Source organism: Taudactylus pleione, unplaced genomic scaffold (assembly GCF_031769625.1).
Source record: "Taudactylus pleione unplaced genomic scaffold, aTauple2 ptg000065l, whole genome shotgun sequence".
Classification (NCBI taxonomy): Eukaryota; Metazoa; Chordata; class Amphibia; order Anura; family Myobatrachidae; genus Taudactylus; species Taudactylus pleione.
Window position 1 is genome coordinate 11,568,157 of NW_028284467.1, and position 15,008 is coordinate 11,583,164.

Consider the following 15,008-nt stretch of genomic DNA (forward strand, 5'->3'; position numbering starts at 1 on the left):
ATGGCACTTCCTGTCAATCACTGAGTAATGGGTCTGCATACTGCCTGCGATCGCATTCCCGATCGCAGTGCTTGGTTTGCGCTGCGTCCAGGGGTGAGTCTAGACTCTTGCTTTAGGGGGAGCGGTGTGTGTGTGTGTATATATATATATATATATATGCAGTGGTGGCAAGGATGTGCTTGCCATCGCGTCAGCGATCTGTCCATCATCATGGATCCCAATGGGGGCTCAGGGAGCCTGGGTCCCTCAAACTCCTCATTAATCTGGTTTTAGTCACCTGTAGGAGGGGGACCTTGTGTCATATCAGGGACGGGCTAGACCAAGTAGAGCCTAGGGACAAAATTCTTTTTGGTGCCCCACTTAAAAGGACAAAAAAATCAATACTGTATTTGTGTGTACTAAATAAAAACTCACTTTACCTATATGGTGATTTCTTGGCAATGGGGAACTTCTAAAGAAATTGATCCTCCATGGGCAGACAAAGGCCCTGATTCAGAGCCGTTCGTTAGAGGCAGTACGCTCGTTGCGTTCCGATGTAGAGTAACCGCGCATGCGTCGGTGTTACACTGCGCATGTGCGTACGGCAGATTGCGAGTTTTTTTGTGTCGTTCGTCAAATAGCGTACAGGAAGTGACATGTCAAATGTGATTGACAGAACTGGCCGTTTTTGGGCGTTGACGGGTGTGGAGATGGAAAAACGCAGGCGTGGCGAGGCGTTTTTGGGGCGTACATACATTAACAAATGCGAACGTCAAATGTGTTCGTACCAACTCATACATCACTGGATGATCCTCTTTCCCTTCAAAATGCTCGCACAGCTTAGGGGCTGGATAACTCGACCACAGTGGCGATGGCCTTCTCCTCCGACCCGGCACTCCACGATGTTGCATCGATTAATCACGGCTTGTCAGAAACTCAATTAGTGTTGGATTGAAAACCGGCTTGGTATGTGTTTTGAAAGCAGATTTTTTGGATAGCACAAAACCGAACGCAGGTGGAAATCATAGCTGCTAATGTCAGGATTACACAATCAATTAGCGTACATTTGTGGGGGTGTATTTTGGCCGCAATGTGTTCGTTTTTGGACTATTGTAACAATAATGTCATCATGTTTAGGTTTGGTCCCTCATTTTGTGTTTGCAAGGTGTTTTTTCCTCCTTAGGTAATGTTTTAAACGTTCCTTAACGAGCACTTTTTTTACAATGTGTAATTTTTTATTTTGAACGTTGTTGGCTTGTGGGCCCGGATTAAAAGTAACCCATTTTTTCAATAATGTCAGAATACAAAGTCGTACATTTCTGGTAAATTTATTGGTATCCACCCAAAAAAAAAAACACATATTGAACTCCAACATTTTGGGCAGTGTTCCACAATATTTATTAATTGTGCAAACAATAATTTTTGGGTAAACGTAAAAGCAAAAATTAAAAACAATTCACAAGAAAGGAGAGGGAAATTTTGGCCAGAAAGGAATATGAGGCAAGCACAGGAGTGTGGGAAAAGTAGCCAATGGTGTCACCGTTTTTTCGCCCGTTTGGCTGGGGGAGGGAGGGCGCCAGACCGGGTCCGGGATGTTATCGGGCTGGCCTGTCCAGAGGCAGATGTTGTGGCCTCTGGACTAGGCACAGGGCTAGGCACATTTGGAAGATTGGCTGATGTTGTGCCAGAGGTGGAGGATCCTGATGTTCCGGCAGGAAGGGAGGTCGGCTCCACCATGTGCTGGCGAACGAGCTGCTCCAGGGCAGTGGCGATGCGGATGTTGGCCCTGGTATTTTCCGCCAGGGCCTGACCAATGGTCACGTTGGCCGCAGCATTTTGCTCCAGGGCCTCAGCCACCCGTACCAGACTGGCGTCCATCCTCTGCAGAATCTCTGTATGGAAATCCGATTTTAAATTGAGTTCTGTGAGGAGGGACACTGCCTGCGAGGGGGATTGCCCTGGACTGGCTTCTGCAGGGTCCTCAGCCAGATGTACTGGTTCCTCCCCTGCAGAGCCAGCAGAAATTCTGCGGCCAAGGCTCCCCTCTGGAGCAGACTCATCCGCCTGTGTCTCTGTTGGAAAAATGAGAAAAGACTCACATTAGAATCGACATATTGGCACAATAACATTTCACAGTTGGTGACATCACAACATTTACCTGGGACAACATGAGGAGCCGCAAAGTCTGGCATGTCCGTATCCATGTTGGACACGCCAAACACCTCCACAGGCTGCACACACCCCTGTGCCAGCTCTTCTAAATCAGTAAACTCCAATGACACAGGGGTGGGACCTCCACCTGTCCCCCTTGCATGCCTAGCCCTATGTGCCATTTTTTGTTTCAGGCGATATTTGAAGTCTTGCCATCTGTGGGTTAAATTGGAACCATTACTTTTTATTTGATTTGGATTTTGGTTTTAGGGTGGTCAAGTGTTTACTTACCGCCGTTTGACATCCCGGGCTAGACGGACATAATCACCCACCCTATTGACATCCACGGCTACCTCTTCCCACATTCTCCACTTCTGGCTTGCACTCATATTCCTGTCTGCCTGTGGCAGGATGTCCACACACTTCTGAATCAAAACCTCCATCTCCTTTCTTGTGAATTGTGGCTGCCTTTTCTTTTTGGCAGCTTTGCCCGGAATACTGGGCCCAGCAGCCTCTTCCATGTCATCCTCCTCACCTATTTGGGAAAATTTGCAGAATTCTCAACTTCACAACTTGCACAATATTATGTTTATAATTAATCATTGAGTCAAAATGCATGAAATACTTACCGCCTGACTGTTGTCCATTGTTTCCCTGGTCTGTATCCATGTGTGATGTTCAAACTAGAAATACACCAGAATTGTGTTTTTGTTTCGTGACGTATTTATACATGCGTCCTTATTTTGCGGCCGCATCATTGATTGTGCGTTCCTCTGATCCTTCCTTAATTTGTGCGGGAAACGAAACACTATTTATGGCTTGGGCCGTCTCGACTCGAGGTGGCGTTTATTGAATGTTGGAGGTTACGTTGGTTGGAGTTGATTGTTGGCTGGTTTCGAATATTGCGTTTTTTGAGGTTTATTTTATTTTTTCGGTTTTTCTTTGTTTTTCTTTCCTTTTTTTTCCATTTTGAATTTTTTGGTCGTTTCCAGTTTTGGTAAGTTTGGGGAAGTATAACTTTGGGTCAATTTGTCTCTCATTCTGGTGTAGATTTTTCTAATAAGTTTTTCCCGTCATTTCATCTCTCTTAGGTTTTATTTTGGCTCTGCCCCAAAGACATTTTGGTCCGGTTTCTTATATATTAGCTCTTGGTAAGTTCATGTGTTAAACTGTTTAGGAAATGTTCTTGTTTGTCTATACGCAACTTTGGTTGGCCTTCCACATGTAACGTTGTTTTTTGCAAAATCGAACTCTGTGTTTTTTGAACATTATTTATGCGGCGTTATTGTGCCTTGTTTTTGCGAACTAATTAGCGCATTTTTGCTACTTCCTATTGTGCCATGTATTTGCGAACTAATTAGCGCATTTTTACTACTTCCTATTGTGCCATGTATTTGCGAACTAATTATCGCATTTTTACTACTTCCTATTGTGCCATGTATTTGCGAAATAATTAGCGCTTTGTGAAATGTGTATTCATCCCTTAAAAATGTTTTTTTTTGCCTGGAGCATTGGTTGCTTACATTTGGCCTCTATTTGACGTAGTGTGCGTAACGTCGTTTTGCTCTTTGCCCAAATGTGTGTGTGTCCCCTTTTATGTTTTGTCTTGCTTAAATTTGTGATAATGACATGGCCAGCATAAAATGATGTATATTTTTGTTGTTATTATTTGCAGTTACAACAAATCATGACAATACCCCGGCATTTAAGCATCAATGGATGGTATTTTCAAGCAAAGTTACATGTATTTTTATTGGGTGGGGTAAAAAGGCTGACATTCCAATGTTGTCATTTCAGGTTGATATGGGTCGGATTGTTCTGGCCATGCTCCCGGAAGCCGACCAACCTCAATCTCGTCCCAGGCGTAGGCATCGTAGGCGTGCAAGGCCCCAGATATTTCGAACACGTGTCACCCTTTTTGGAATGCAAGATGATGAGGTTTTAAGACGATACCGTCTTCCTCCAAAAATCATCATAGACACTCTCTCATTAATAGAGAGTGATCTTGAGCGGCAAATTGACAGTCCTACAGCAATTCCACCACTTACGCAATTAATGGCGGTGTTACATTTCTGTGCCTCAGGATCGTTCCAAACAACGGTGGGAATAGTGGCGGGCATCTCACAATCCTCCTTTTCCCGGATCCTGAGGGCAGTGATGGAGGCACTTTTCAAGCACCTCCATCATTTTATTCAAATGCCTTTGGATATGGGTGCCCTTAGTGTGGCCAAGGCCAATTTTTACCAAATAGCTGGCTTCCCACACATCATAGGGGTTGTGGATGGTACTCACATACCACTTCAGCCTCCAGCACGGCTGGAGGCAATATTTAGAAACCGGAAACACTATCACTCCCTGAATGTAATGGTGGTATGTGATGCCTCCCTCCAGATCCTGTCCCTGAATGCAAAATTACCAGGAAGTGCACATGACTCCTTCGTCATCCGGCAATCAGGGATATGGCACAAATTAACCAACCTACAAGCTGGTGATGCGTGGCTTCTGGGTAAGTGGAGACCTTTAGTACATAACAATGTTAAGCTTCATACAGAGTGAGCCTGATGTTGTCTTTTCGTTTTCACAGGAGACAGTGGCTACCCTTGCACGCCCTGGCTGCTCACTCCTTATTTGGCTCCCACACCAGTGCCACAAAGTGAGTATAATTCCGCACTTACAGCCACCAGGCAAGTGGTGGAGTGCTGTATCGGCCTTTTAAAAGGCCGATTCAGATGCCTCCACCGCTCTGGTGGCGAACTCATGTATTTGCCGGATATGGTGTCGAAAATTGTGGTCCTGTGTGGGATATTTCACAACATCGCCATAAGGAGTGGTGTCCCAATGCAGCTAGAGGATGCCTTACCTGAGGATGGCCCCCCCGAGGTTGGTCGGAGGTCAGTATGTGGGGGGGCCATACGCGATGATGTGGTGGCCAGATTTTTTATGTAATTATTTGCCAAAAAACAGTGTTGATACCTAATGTGGTTGGGTTTGTTTGAGAACATCTAATTTTTGGCTCATTTTTTACTCCCTCTTCTGTTTTTTTACATAATCTTGGGCACTCCAACGATGACTACTTCCTGCTACCCTTACAAAACCTGTATGTGGATATTTTGTGGATATATTCTGGAACACTTATTGCCACGCCATATATGTGGAATCATGTTGGCATGGTCCTTCATCAACCAGTTCTTGATTTTTTTTTTGTGATGTTGGTTTTTTGGTATGTGTTGTATTTCAGATTATCACTGTGTGTTTTGTTTGTGAGTGACCACTTTGAATTTTCAGTTATGTTGCTAATAAATGTTTTGAGAGTGAAATGTTGTCCCTTTTTTGGAACGTTACCACCAAGTGTAACCAGGTTCACACACGTTACATTTGACTAAGGGGTAATCCAGTACTGACGCCATTTGAGCAAAAATGTTTTCTTTCTTCAGGGTCCAAACCAACACCAAAAGGAAGCCTGTACAATCCTTTTGCTTCGTAATATTGCCCTAAGCTGCTTGCACACCAACTAGGAACCTGTAAAATGTCAAAATATCTAATTGTGACTACACCAAAAAAGGGAAATCAGATTTGTACTGTTAGGTGTTTCTTGTGGCTGTTTGACAAAAAAATACAACACACACTCTTATTGCCCAAAACTTGAAATCCTTGCAGGAACACTCTACTTATGTCAGGGTAAACAATATGTGGTTTTGACAAAACGAATGAGCCAGAATGTAACTTCAAACAAAACAATTTATTTACAGAATGGGGAAAAAAAAAACAACTACTCTCTAAGGAGGACCGACATACGGTCAAGGACCACCAGCACCCCGATGATTTGGCTGTGCATCTGGGCCACACAGCCGGATAAATTGGCCCGAAGCCTCTGTTCCTCTGTGGGTGAGAAAAGTTTGGGGATTAATACAACAATAGTGAAACCACATTAAAAAAAAAAAAACAACAAAAAGCATTTTAAAAAAACTGCAATAAAACTCATCACACTAAAATGGTGTAGGGCAAAAATACAAGGCCTATGTCCAAATTCCGACAGGTGTGCTATGTGTATGTTGAAAACAGCAGTAACAGGTTATGGCAATCGGCCAAAACTACTTAATTTTGGAAAATAAACACAAAAAAAAAAAAAAAACAAGAATACATACAAACAGTTTGTGACGATAAAAAAGTGCAAAAAAAAACATCCCGGAAGACCCAACGCCAGCTACAGAAGGCCCTCCATCGTCCTCCTCGGAGGTGGGTCCATTCCCCAAAGATCGGGGCGGTGTAATGACCGACTCCGGGGAGGGGGTCATTCTAAGAGGGGTGGTTGGAGGAGAGGGGGAATTGGGACGGAGGGGAAGGAGTCCAGAAAAATCTGGCTGAGGGTGTAGGAAGGCTGGGGAGGAGTGGGGAATAGGGGAAGGAGTGGAGTTGGAGTGTTGGCTGGGGGTGGGGGAGAGTGGCCGTGATCGCCGTCTGGCGGGACGCTGACGGCGTAGTCTTCCCTAAAAGATGGGAAACAAATTGGGGTTAGTTCCAACACAAATCCGCGCACAAAAATTATTTCAAATGCACCCCCAAAATAAAAAATAAAAAAAATTATGAGGAGAATGAATAAATATGAAAGACAGGGAAAACATGGCCATGCAGATATGAGGAGAATGAATAAATATGAAAGACAGGGAAAACATGGCCATGCAGATATGAGGAGAATGAATAAATATGAAAGACAGGGAAAACATGGCCATGCAGATATGAGGAGAATGAATAAATATGAAAGACAGGGAAAACATGGCCATGCAGATATGAGGAGAATGAATAAATATGAAAGACAGGGAAAACATGGCCATGCAGATATGAGAATGAATAAATATGAAAGACAGGGAAAACATGGCCATGCAGATATGAGAATGAATAAATATGAAAGACAGGGAAAACATGGCCATGCAGATATGAGGAGAATGAATAAATATGAAAGACAGGGAAAACATGGCCATGCAGATATGAGGAGAATGAATAAATATGAAAGACAGGGAAAACATGGCCATGCAGATATGAGGAGAATGAATAAATATGAAAGACAGGGAAAACATGGCCATGCAGATATGAGGAGAATGAATAAATATGAAAGACAGGGAAAACATGGCCATGCAGATATGAGGAGAATGAATAAATATGAAAGACAGGGAAAACATGGCCATGCAGATATGAGGAGAATGAATAAATATGAAAGACAGGGAAAACATGGCCATGCAGTTAGGGCCACAAAGACAAACATGAAAACCACAATCCATTAAACTTACTTTCAGCGATCTGCATGCGAAAGCATGCCAGTAAGCGGGGCGTCCGCCGTTGCAGGTCCGACCACCTGCGCTCCAGCTGCCCGATATGGCGGCGTGAGCCGAAGGAGCGCAGGCGGGCCCGAACCTCCGCATACGCGGATCGCTTCTCGCGGTTGGTGATGGGTGGAGGCTGGCTGGTGATCCGCCTATCCATCACCTCCGTAAGCACCAGCAGCTCGCGCCTGGTGAATGCGGAGGCTCTCATGATGGCAATGGAGTTTTTCCTAAAAATCATTTTTGATAAAGTGCTCCCAAATTTAATGATTGGCTAATGTATTTAGGAAATTAACAGGAGCAATTCTATTGGTTAGTGTATGAGTCATGTGTTCGACAGGGCCAGAAATCTGTGGAGACTTATGATAGGCTTAATGCAGTGACATGCGTAAGCAAATTTACATAAAGAAATGAACTCCAGGAAATATGCGGGTCTAAAAACAAATAGACCAATTATTTAATAGGGGCTAACATGTATTTTGACAATTAAAAGCGAATGTTTAAGCCGTACGTATTCTGCGGGTAAACACAAACACGGACATAAATAAAGTTTATTGCATTGTGTAAAAAAAAACAAAAAAACAATTAAGCTAATTGATATATTGATTGGCATGTTACGATTGAGGGAGGTAGGCAGAATAAACGAGCAGTTAATCGAAATGTCACAGTCCAACTTCCGGGTAGTACTAGTGCGTGCATTCCCTTCAAACCACTTCGGGGATGTACGCTCGCTATTTGGCACGTTCGTTAGTTAGAGGAGGGGTCGCCTGAGTTTGGGGAGGATGTTTTGATTCGAACGAAAATACGAGCGTGTGCCTGAATTTAAATATTTTTTTACGTTCGCCCAACGTACGAACGGCCACTTGCGTCCTGGTCTGAATGAGGGCCAATGGCCCTCATTCAGAGCCGTACGCTCTGAGCAGAGCGCACGCTCTGAATGAGGGCCGCCCTCCTAAAAAATGGAGCGTCCTCCTGGACGCTCGTATAGCTGTGGGTCACCACCCACAGCCTATATGAGCGTACAGTTTGATGGCCGCGATGGTCTTGACCATCGCGACCATCGAAACTGCGAGCCGGAGCCTGCGGTTGAGGTTTTCAACCGCAAGCTCCGGAGTGATTTTGGCTCTATCAGAGCCAAAATCACTCCCACTGACATCACTAGTGATGTCAGTGGGCCGGCTTCTGATGGGAGGCGTTCCCGTGGGAATGCCCCCGTCAGGGAGGCACGCCCCCAGCACGCCCACCAAAGGGGGCGTGCTGTCAATCAACATCGACAGCACGCCCCCTTTGATCAGACACAACGAGCGAAGGACTTTCCTTCGCTCGTCGCGTCTGGCACATGCGCACGACGGAGCTCCCTCCGTCGTGCGCATGCTCAGTGCAGAACATCGACCCACTTGCGAGCGGACAGTCGCTCGCGAGTGGGTCTGAATCCGGGCCAATGTCCTCAATCAGTAGTCACTATTCACTTTGAAGATCACATGGTCCGGAAGATGCCTGTTTGTGTAGGAATATAACCAATGTCATCATTGTACAACAGAAGTTCAACCAGAAATGTGCCCCCTGTGTCCCCTCCTGCCCCGTGTTCCGTCCAGCTTCCACCCCTCTATATCCCCTCCAGTCCCCTGTCATTCCAGCCTCCAGTCATCTGTGTACCCTCCAGCCCCCCATAATTCCAGCCTCTAACCACTTATTACAGCCTTCAGCCCTGTGTCCCCTCCAGCCACCTGTCATTCCAGCCTCCTGTACCCTACAGCCTCTCATTCAAGCCTTCAGCATTATGTGTCCACTCCAACCACCTCTATCCCCTCCAGCCACCTGTCACTCCAACCTCCTGTCCCCATCCAGCCCCTCATCATTCCAGCCTTCAGCCCTCTATGTCCCCTCCAGCCACGTCATTCCAGCCTTCAGTCCTGTGTCCCCTGCAGTCCCATCATTCAGCTTTCAGCCAGCTGTGTCCCCTCCAGCCACCTGTCATTCCAGCCTCCAGCCCCGTGTCCCTTCCAGCCCCACAACATTCTGGTCTCCTGTCTCCCCTCCAGGCCCCTATCATTCCAGCCCTGAGTAACCTCAACAACCAACCAGCTCCCCTGCCCCCTCCAAGTTACCTTCATTTCAGCAGATGGACTGCTCCTTTTTTTTGGAGTTTGGCGTCCTGCTGCTCCAACCACGACAGCCAGTATAGTGTGCGCTGCCTGCTCCTCAGTCTCTTTCTCTTCCTGAGCACTTGTCCCTGCAGAGAGCCGGCTGGATCAGGGGGCATGGCCTAATTGCGTGTCCGTGGCCACACCCCCTTATTGGGAAATAAACTTTTCTTTTTTTTCTTTTCAGTTTTGTTACGGGGGGCGATTGCCCGGATTGCCCCCCCCCCACTGGATCCACCACTGGCTGCGTCTTATATGCATGCGCAGATCATGAAATTCGGATGAGTGCATGCGTCTTAGCACTTGTGATCTGTGCTGAATCAGGCCCTTATACCAATTCCAAAAAAATTACAAAAAAATTTAAACTAGAAAGACAAGAGGGGGCATCCTTGCCTAGTACAGTTATGAATTTTAAATGTGGGGGAAGCAAAACAATTAGCTAGGTCCAGGAAAGAAGAATAACATAAAGAGATGCAATATACCGCATGGGGACAGACAGGAATCATAGAACTTGTAGGAGAGACAGTGGAAAAACAATAACAATAAAAGAATGTCCTCCTGGAGGCCTAGGACCAGTTGTATGCCAGAAGCGAGTTAGGTGAAGGACCATTTAGGAGAAGGGGCTTGATGGCCTGAGGATCCAGGTCCAGAAGATGACAGCGGTGAAGTACTGTAAGGAAGATGCTGAGAGTTCGGAGTGGGGCTAATCCTTGGTTTGGAGTTTTCACTTTGTAAGAATGCACCTTGTGTTACACCAACAAATGAAAAGGAAAGCCGGAGCGATACTTAATTTTATGACTGTGAAGAGCCTTTGTTCCATTAATCAGATCGTCCTGCTGCTGGCGTCCTGCGGCTCCAACCACGACAGCCAGTATAGTGGGCGCTGCCTGCTCCTCAGGCTCTTTCTCTTCCTGAGCACTTGTCCCTGCAGAGAGGCGGCTGGATCAGGGGGGAATGGCCTAATTGCGGGTCCGTGGCCACACCCCCTTATTGGGAAAAAAACTTTTCTTTTTTTCTTTTCAGTTTTGTTATGGGGGCGATTGCCCGGATTGCCCCCCCCCACCGGATCCACCACTGGCTGCGTCTTATATGCATGCGCAGATCATGAAAATCGGACGAGTGCGTGCGCCTTAGCACTTGTGATCTGTGATGAATCAGCCCTTATACCAATTCCTCTGCAACAAAAGAACAGTATAGAATGTACCAAATGTTTTGGTATTCTTGAAAAATTTATAAAAACAGCTAATATCATATAATTTGGACATGTTTTGTTCCTAGAGGATTATTAACATCAATAACATTCATTTCCAGTCAATGTTGACAACCTCACAGCTCATATTATCCGAGTTACACAGAAACATGCCACAGATCTGTAAGATCCATGCATGCGTCTGCGTGTAGAAACCCTGAAAAGTGTTAAAAAAAATAATTTATGTGGGCTCCCCCCATAAAAGCACAACCAGCACTGGGTTTTTCTGAGCCGGTCCTGGTTGTGAAAATACAGGGGGAAAAAGATGTAGGGTTCCCCAGTATTTTCATCAACCAGCACCAGGCTCAGTGAGCCAGTCCTGTTTGTGGAAATACAGGGGTCAAAATGAATAGGGATCCCCTGTATTTTCCACAACCAACACCGGACTCTTTCTAGCGGGGGTGTAATGCCGCAGCCGTGGGATCTTTTCCTTGGATCCCGCAGCCAAAGCATCCATCACCCCTTGCTCGTCAGCCCAGGCTGGGATCCCTGGGGAGATGGGGACACCCTCAATAAAGGGGTTCCCCCTCAGCATGGCACCCCAGGCCTGTGCTGATAGCCTGGGGTTATCCCAGTGCTGGGTTGATTGTGTCAAAAAATAGATAGAATAAAATAGAATACTGTCTTTTACAGAACTAGAGGTCCCAGCAAGCGACTGCTATAGTGCCTAGGCTGCCTCTGTGGCCCGCCGCTCCCCCTGCATCCAGTCACGCACACAAGGTGGGCCAGTCCAAACTGGGCCTCCGAGGGGGACTCGGATGGCAGCGGTGTTAATTAGGTGCTGGCTTGCCAGCTAATTGAAGCTGGCGCACTGGCAGGCAAACATATAGAGAGACAGGGCAACTGATCGCAAGGCTGGCAGACTGGCAGCCATTCAGCAGTGGCAGCTCCTGATTGGCTGCCAGTCCGTGAGCTCCAATTGGCTCAGGACCGGCATCAGATTCAAATTGCACCAAAGCTGTCTGTCCATGTCTGCCGCTGCCTGACGGTGCACTAGCTGTAATTAGCTGGCAGCCTGCCCCCAAATCCACAGCTGCTGGCTGCTAATGGCACACAGGGGGAGGTGAGAGGCTGCTGGAAGGACACGGGGAGGTCAGTTGTTGGGGGAGGGGGCATGATGTGTAAGGGGCATTACTGTGTGGAATAAAGTGTAAGGGGTACTACTATTGTGTGGAATGTGTTATATGGGGCACTACTACAGTGGCATAATCTGTAAATGGCATTACTGTGTGGTATAATGTATAAGGGGCACTACTACTCCATGGCATAATGTGTATAAGGGGTACTATGTGGCATAACATGAATGGGCTCTGTGTCGGGGCAAATGTACTGTATGTGTTTTTTGTAACCTCTGGGGGAGCCCTTTTAAGATCTTGCTAAGTTCTAGTTATGCCCTTGCATGCAAACACAGAGGGCTTACTAATTTATATAGTCACTTAAAAAATTACTAACTCTGGATTTAAATCATAAAGTTTGACCCTTGCTGAGACTGTGAGGTTAAAAGGATACTTTTGTAGCTTTCTCGCAGATTTTTGTCAGACTGCCAATTTCCACTTGAGCCAGAGCCGGGCCCTGTGTAGTTAAAGAGTATCCCCATTTTTAGGGATTGTGTGACAGCGTGTGGCCCTGATGAAGTTCAAACCTAGGCAAAAACCTAATCCTGGTCAAACTACATCACCCTGCCAATTTGGTGGAGCTAGATCCAAAACTCTGGCCATGCATAAAGGACAAACAGACATGCTTGCTCGCGTATTATATAGATATATTGTAAATAAATAGTGTCAATTATTTTTCTTTAGGTCCAGAAAGTCATTTTTTTAACCGCCAGTTGTAGATGAAGTATTATTTATTTTGGAAACATGGCTTTTCCTGTTATTACATGTACAAACTTATTTTTATTTCTCCTTTCTTCAGGTACTATAAAAACAATGGAAGATGCTTTTTTGGCACTTTACCAAGAATTTAGAGTGCTGCAAGCTGTATGTTCAAAACAGGCTGAACTTTTACAACAACTACTTTCAAAGAAGGATCTTGCTGCAGGTAAGAGGAACCCAGGGGTCCTTGTTATGCTGCGTACACACCGTATGATTTAAATGAACGATATGAACTATAACGATATCGTTCATTGTTAAATTGTTCATATAGTTAATTTTCAAGCTGCGAACAATCGGCAAACGACCAACGATAATGATATTGTTAATTGTCCATGCATGCAGGCCAACCTGGACGATATCTATCAGTGCCTACAGGAGGGAATGGTTGTTGGTTGTGGGTGATATTGTTGGTGTGTGGATGAATTATATCATTCAACCAACACACCAGGAATTTCAAAGGAGATCGTTCAGCGATATCGATCGCTGAACAGACCGTCTCGTGAGTACGCAGCATAAGAGAGATCTTTCCTGGTCACAAGACCATCAGTATTGTGTGGTATATACTATCAACAGAATGTCCATTTTACAGTTGTTTGGAATAATTTTGTAAATTGTATTTGTAAATAGTACAGAAGTACATGCTCAGGGGACACAGGATATAATGGTTTTGAGTATGCGAAAAGAGCTGGAATAATGTAATGTCTAGTATATTGGGTCACTTCTGGGTATAGTGTAAGAATGGAAATGATAAGTCGGAAAGCACCATATTTCATTGTGTACTGTATAAGCGTATAATATTAGCTTTGAGATGGTGTTTGCTTGTTTTTTTATTAAGATTTGGGCTCCATTTATGAATGAGTCATAACCCCTTTAGCACTTACTAATGGAGCTATGACTTCCGAATGACGGGTGCGCTTGGTCAGCTGTGAGGATCGGCACCGGAGCCTGAGGGGAGTTGCTAAAATCAATGAGGATGAAGAGGATGGCTGGCTCACTGTAAGCCCCACTCCATACAAGAAATAAGAGTGAGGTGCCAATAGATCAGTGCTGACAGAGACATCAGGAGACTACAGGAGCAGGGCTTTGGTTTGCCATACATATATATATATATATATAGCAGTTCAGCACTCCTTAATACATTCATAATACCCCTGCTCAATTCCTGATTGAGATTACATTATACAGTACATGACAATTTTCCATGATTGTCGGGGGGGCTCCCTGAAATAGTAGCAATCTCCCAGACTCCCTGAAGAGTCTAGTAATCTCCCTGATTGTACTTTACTCCCATTATATAACAGAAAAAACAGAGATATGTACATTTAAATGGGTTCCTTTACTATAATTTCCCTGCATTGGTTATAACTTCTGACATGAACAAGCTAAGTGAGAGCTGCAGCATGCAGGACGTGTGATGTGTGCCCCAATGGCTGTCCCTGCCACAATGGAGACAGGACAGACCAGAAGAGGGGAGAATCCTGCAGCACTCAACCTGGCACAGGGTAAGTATATCGGGGCTCAGGTATCCCGGTAGATGTGAATCCATATTACTGTGTGCATAACACAAGTTTATTGAACACATTACATAACCAGCATCATATCAGTGTGTGGTAGAATAACTGCTCCATTTTTTAAATGTTCATTGTCCTCATGAACAGAGGCATTAATCTACTTCAGCATTACATAGTGTGCATATGAAAATGAAAGCATTGTGGACTGTAGCTGTCTCACCCTTTCTTCGTTGGTTAACTCTCATTATGTGAGTGGATCGTATTGCTCATAATTGAAGAAGAGTGGAGGTTAATAAGCTAAGGCAGAGGTTCCCAAACGCGGTCCCCAAGGCTCCCCAACAGGTCTGGTTTTAGAGATATCCAGTGGCTGATATTGCCTAGGGGCTGTGAGGCTGCAGCCCCCCCCCCCAGTAAATTCTCCACCTCAGTGTAGTCAGTGCAGTTTGTTACTGCACTGGCTACACTGTAACTGGCAGTTGCTTCCTAATGGAAGCGCCAACTGCCAATCACACAACATGCAGTCTCAGGGGGAGGTGTCTCATCCCCCTGGGACTGCCAGTCCAGGCTGCTATTAGCAGAGAGCAGCTTCCGGTAGGAAGCTGCTTCTCTGCCTTTCCGCCAGCCCTAATTGGCACATAGGTGCTGCAGACGATGTAGCCCTTTGGAAGCCAGTGACATGTGCAACTCCCCACCGCTAGTGCACATGCGGCGATTCTGGCGCCTGTCAGATCAATTGTGCAGGTGCCGGAACCCGGCCAGGAGGAGCCGGTGACTCTGTGATT

The 15,008-nt window shown here is 45.6% G+C and overlaps 1 protein-coding gene across 1 annotated transcript in view; it reads left to right on the forward strand.

Annotated features, from left to right (window-relative positions):
- Positions 1 to 15,008, forward strand: part of LOC148534686 (TRAF family member-associated NF-kappa-B activator-like) — a 59,248-nt gene that overhangs the window by 10,609 nt on the left and 33,631 nt on the right. The window contains exon 2 of the mRNA XM_088466363.1: positions 12,756 to 12,881. Coding sequence (XP_088322489.1) covers positions 12,770 to 12,881 — 112 coding nt within the window. The 5' untranslated portion in view covers positions 12,756 to 12,769. The remainder of the gene's footprint in view (positions 1 to 12,755; positions 12,882 to 15,008) is intronic.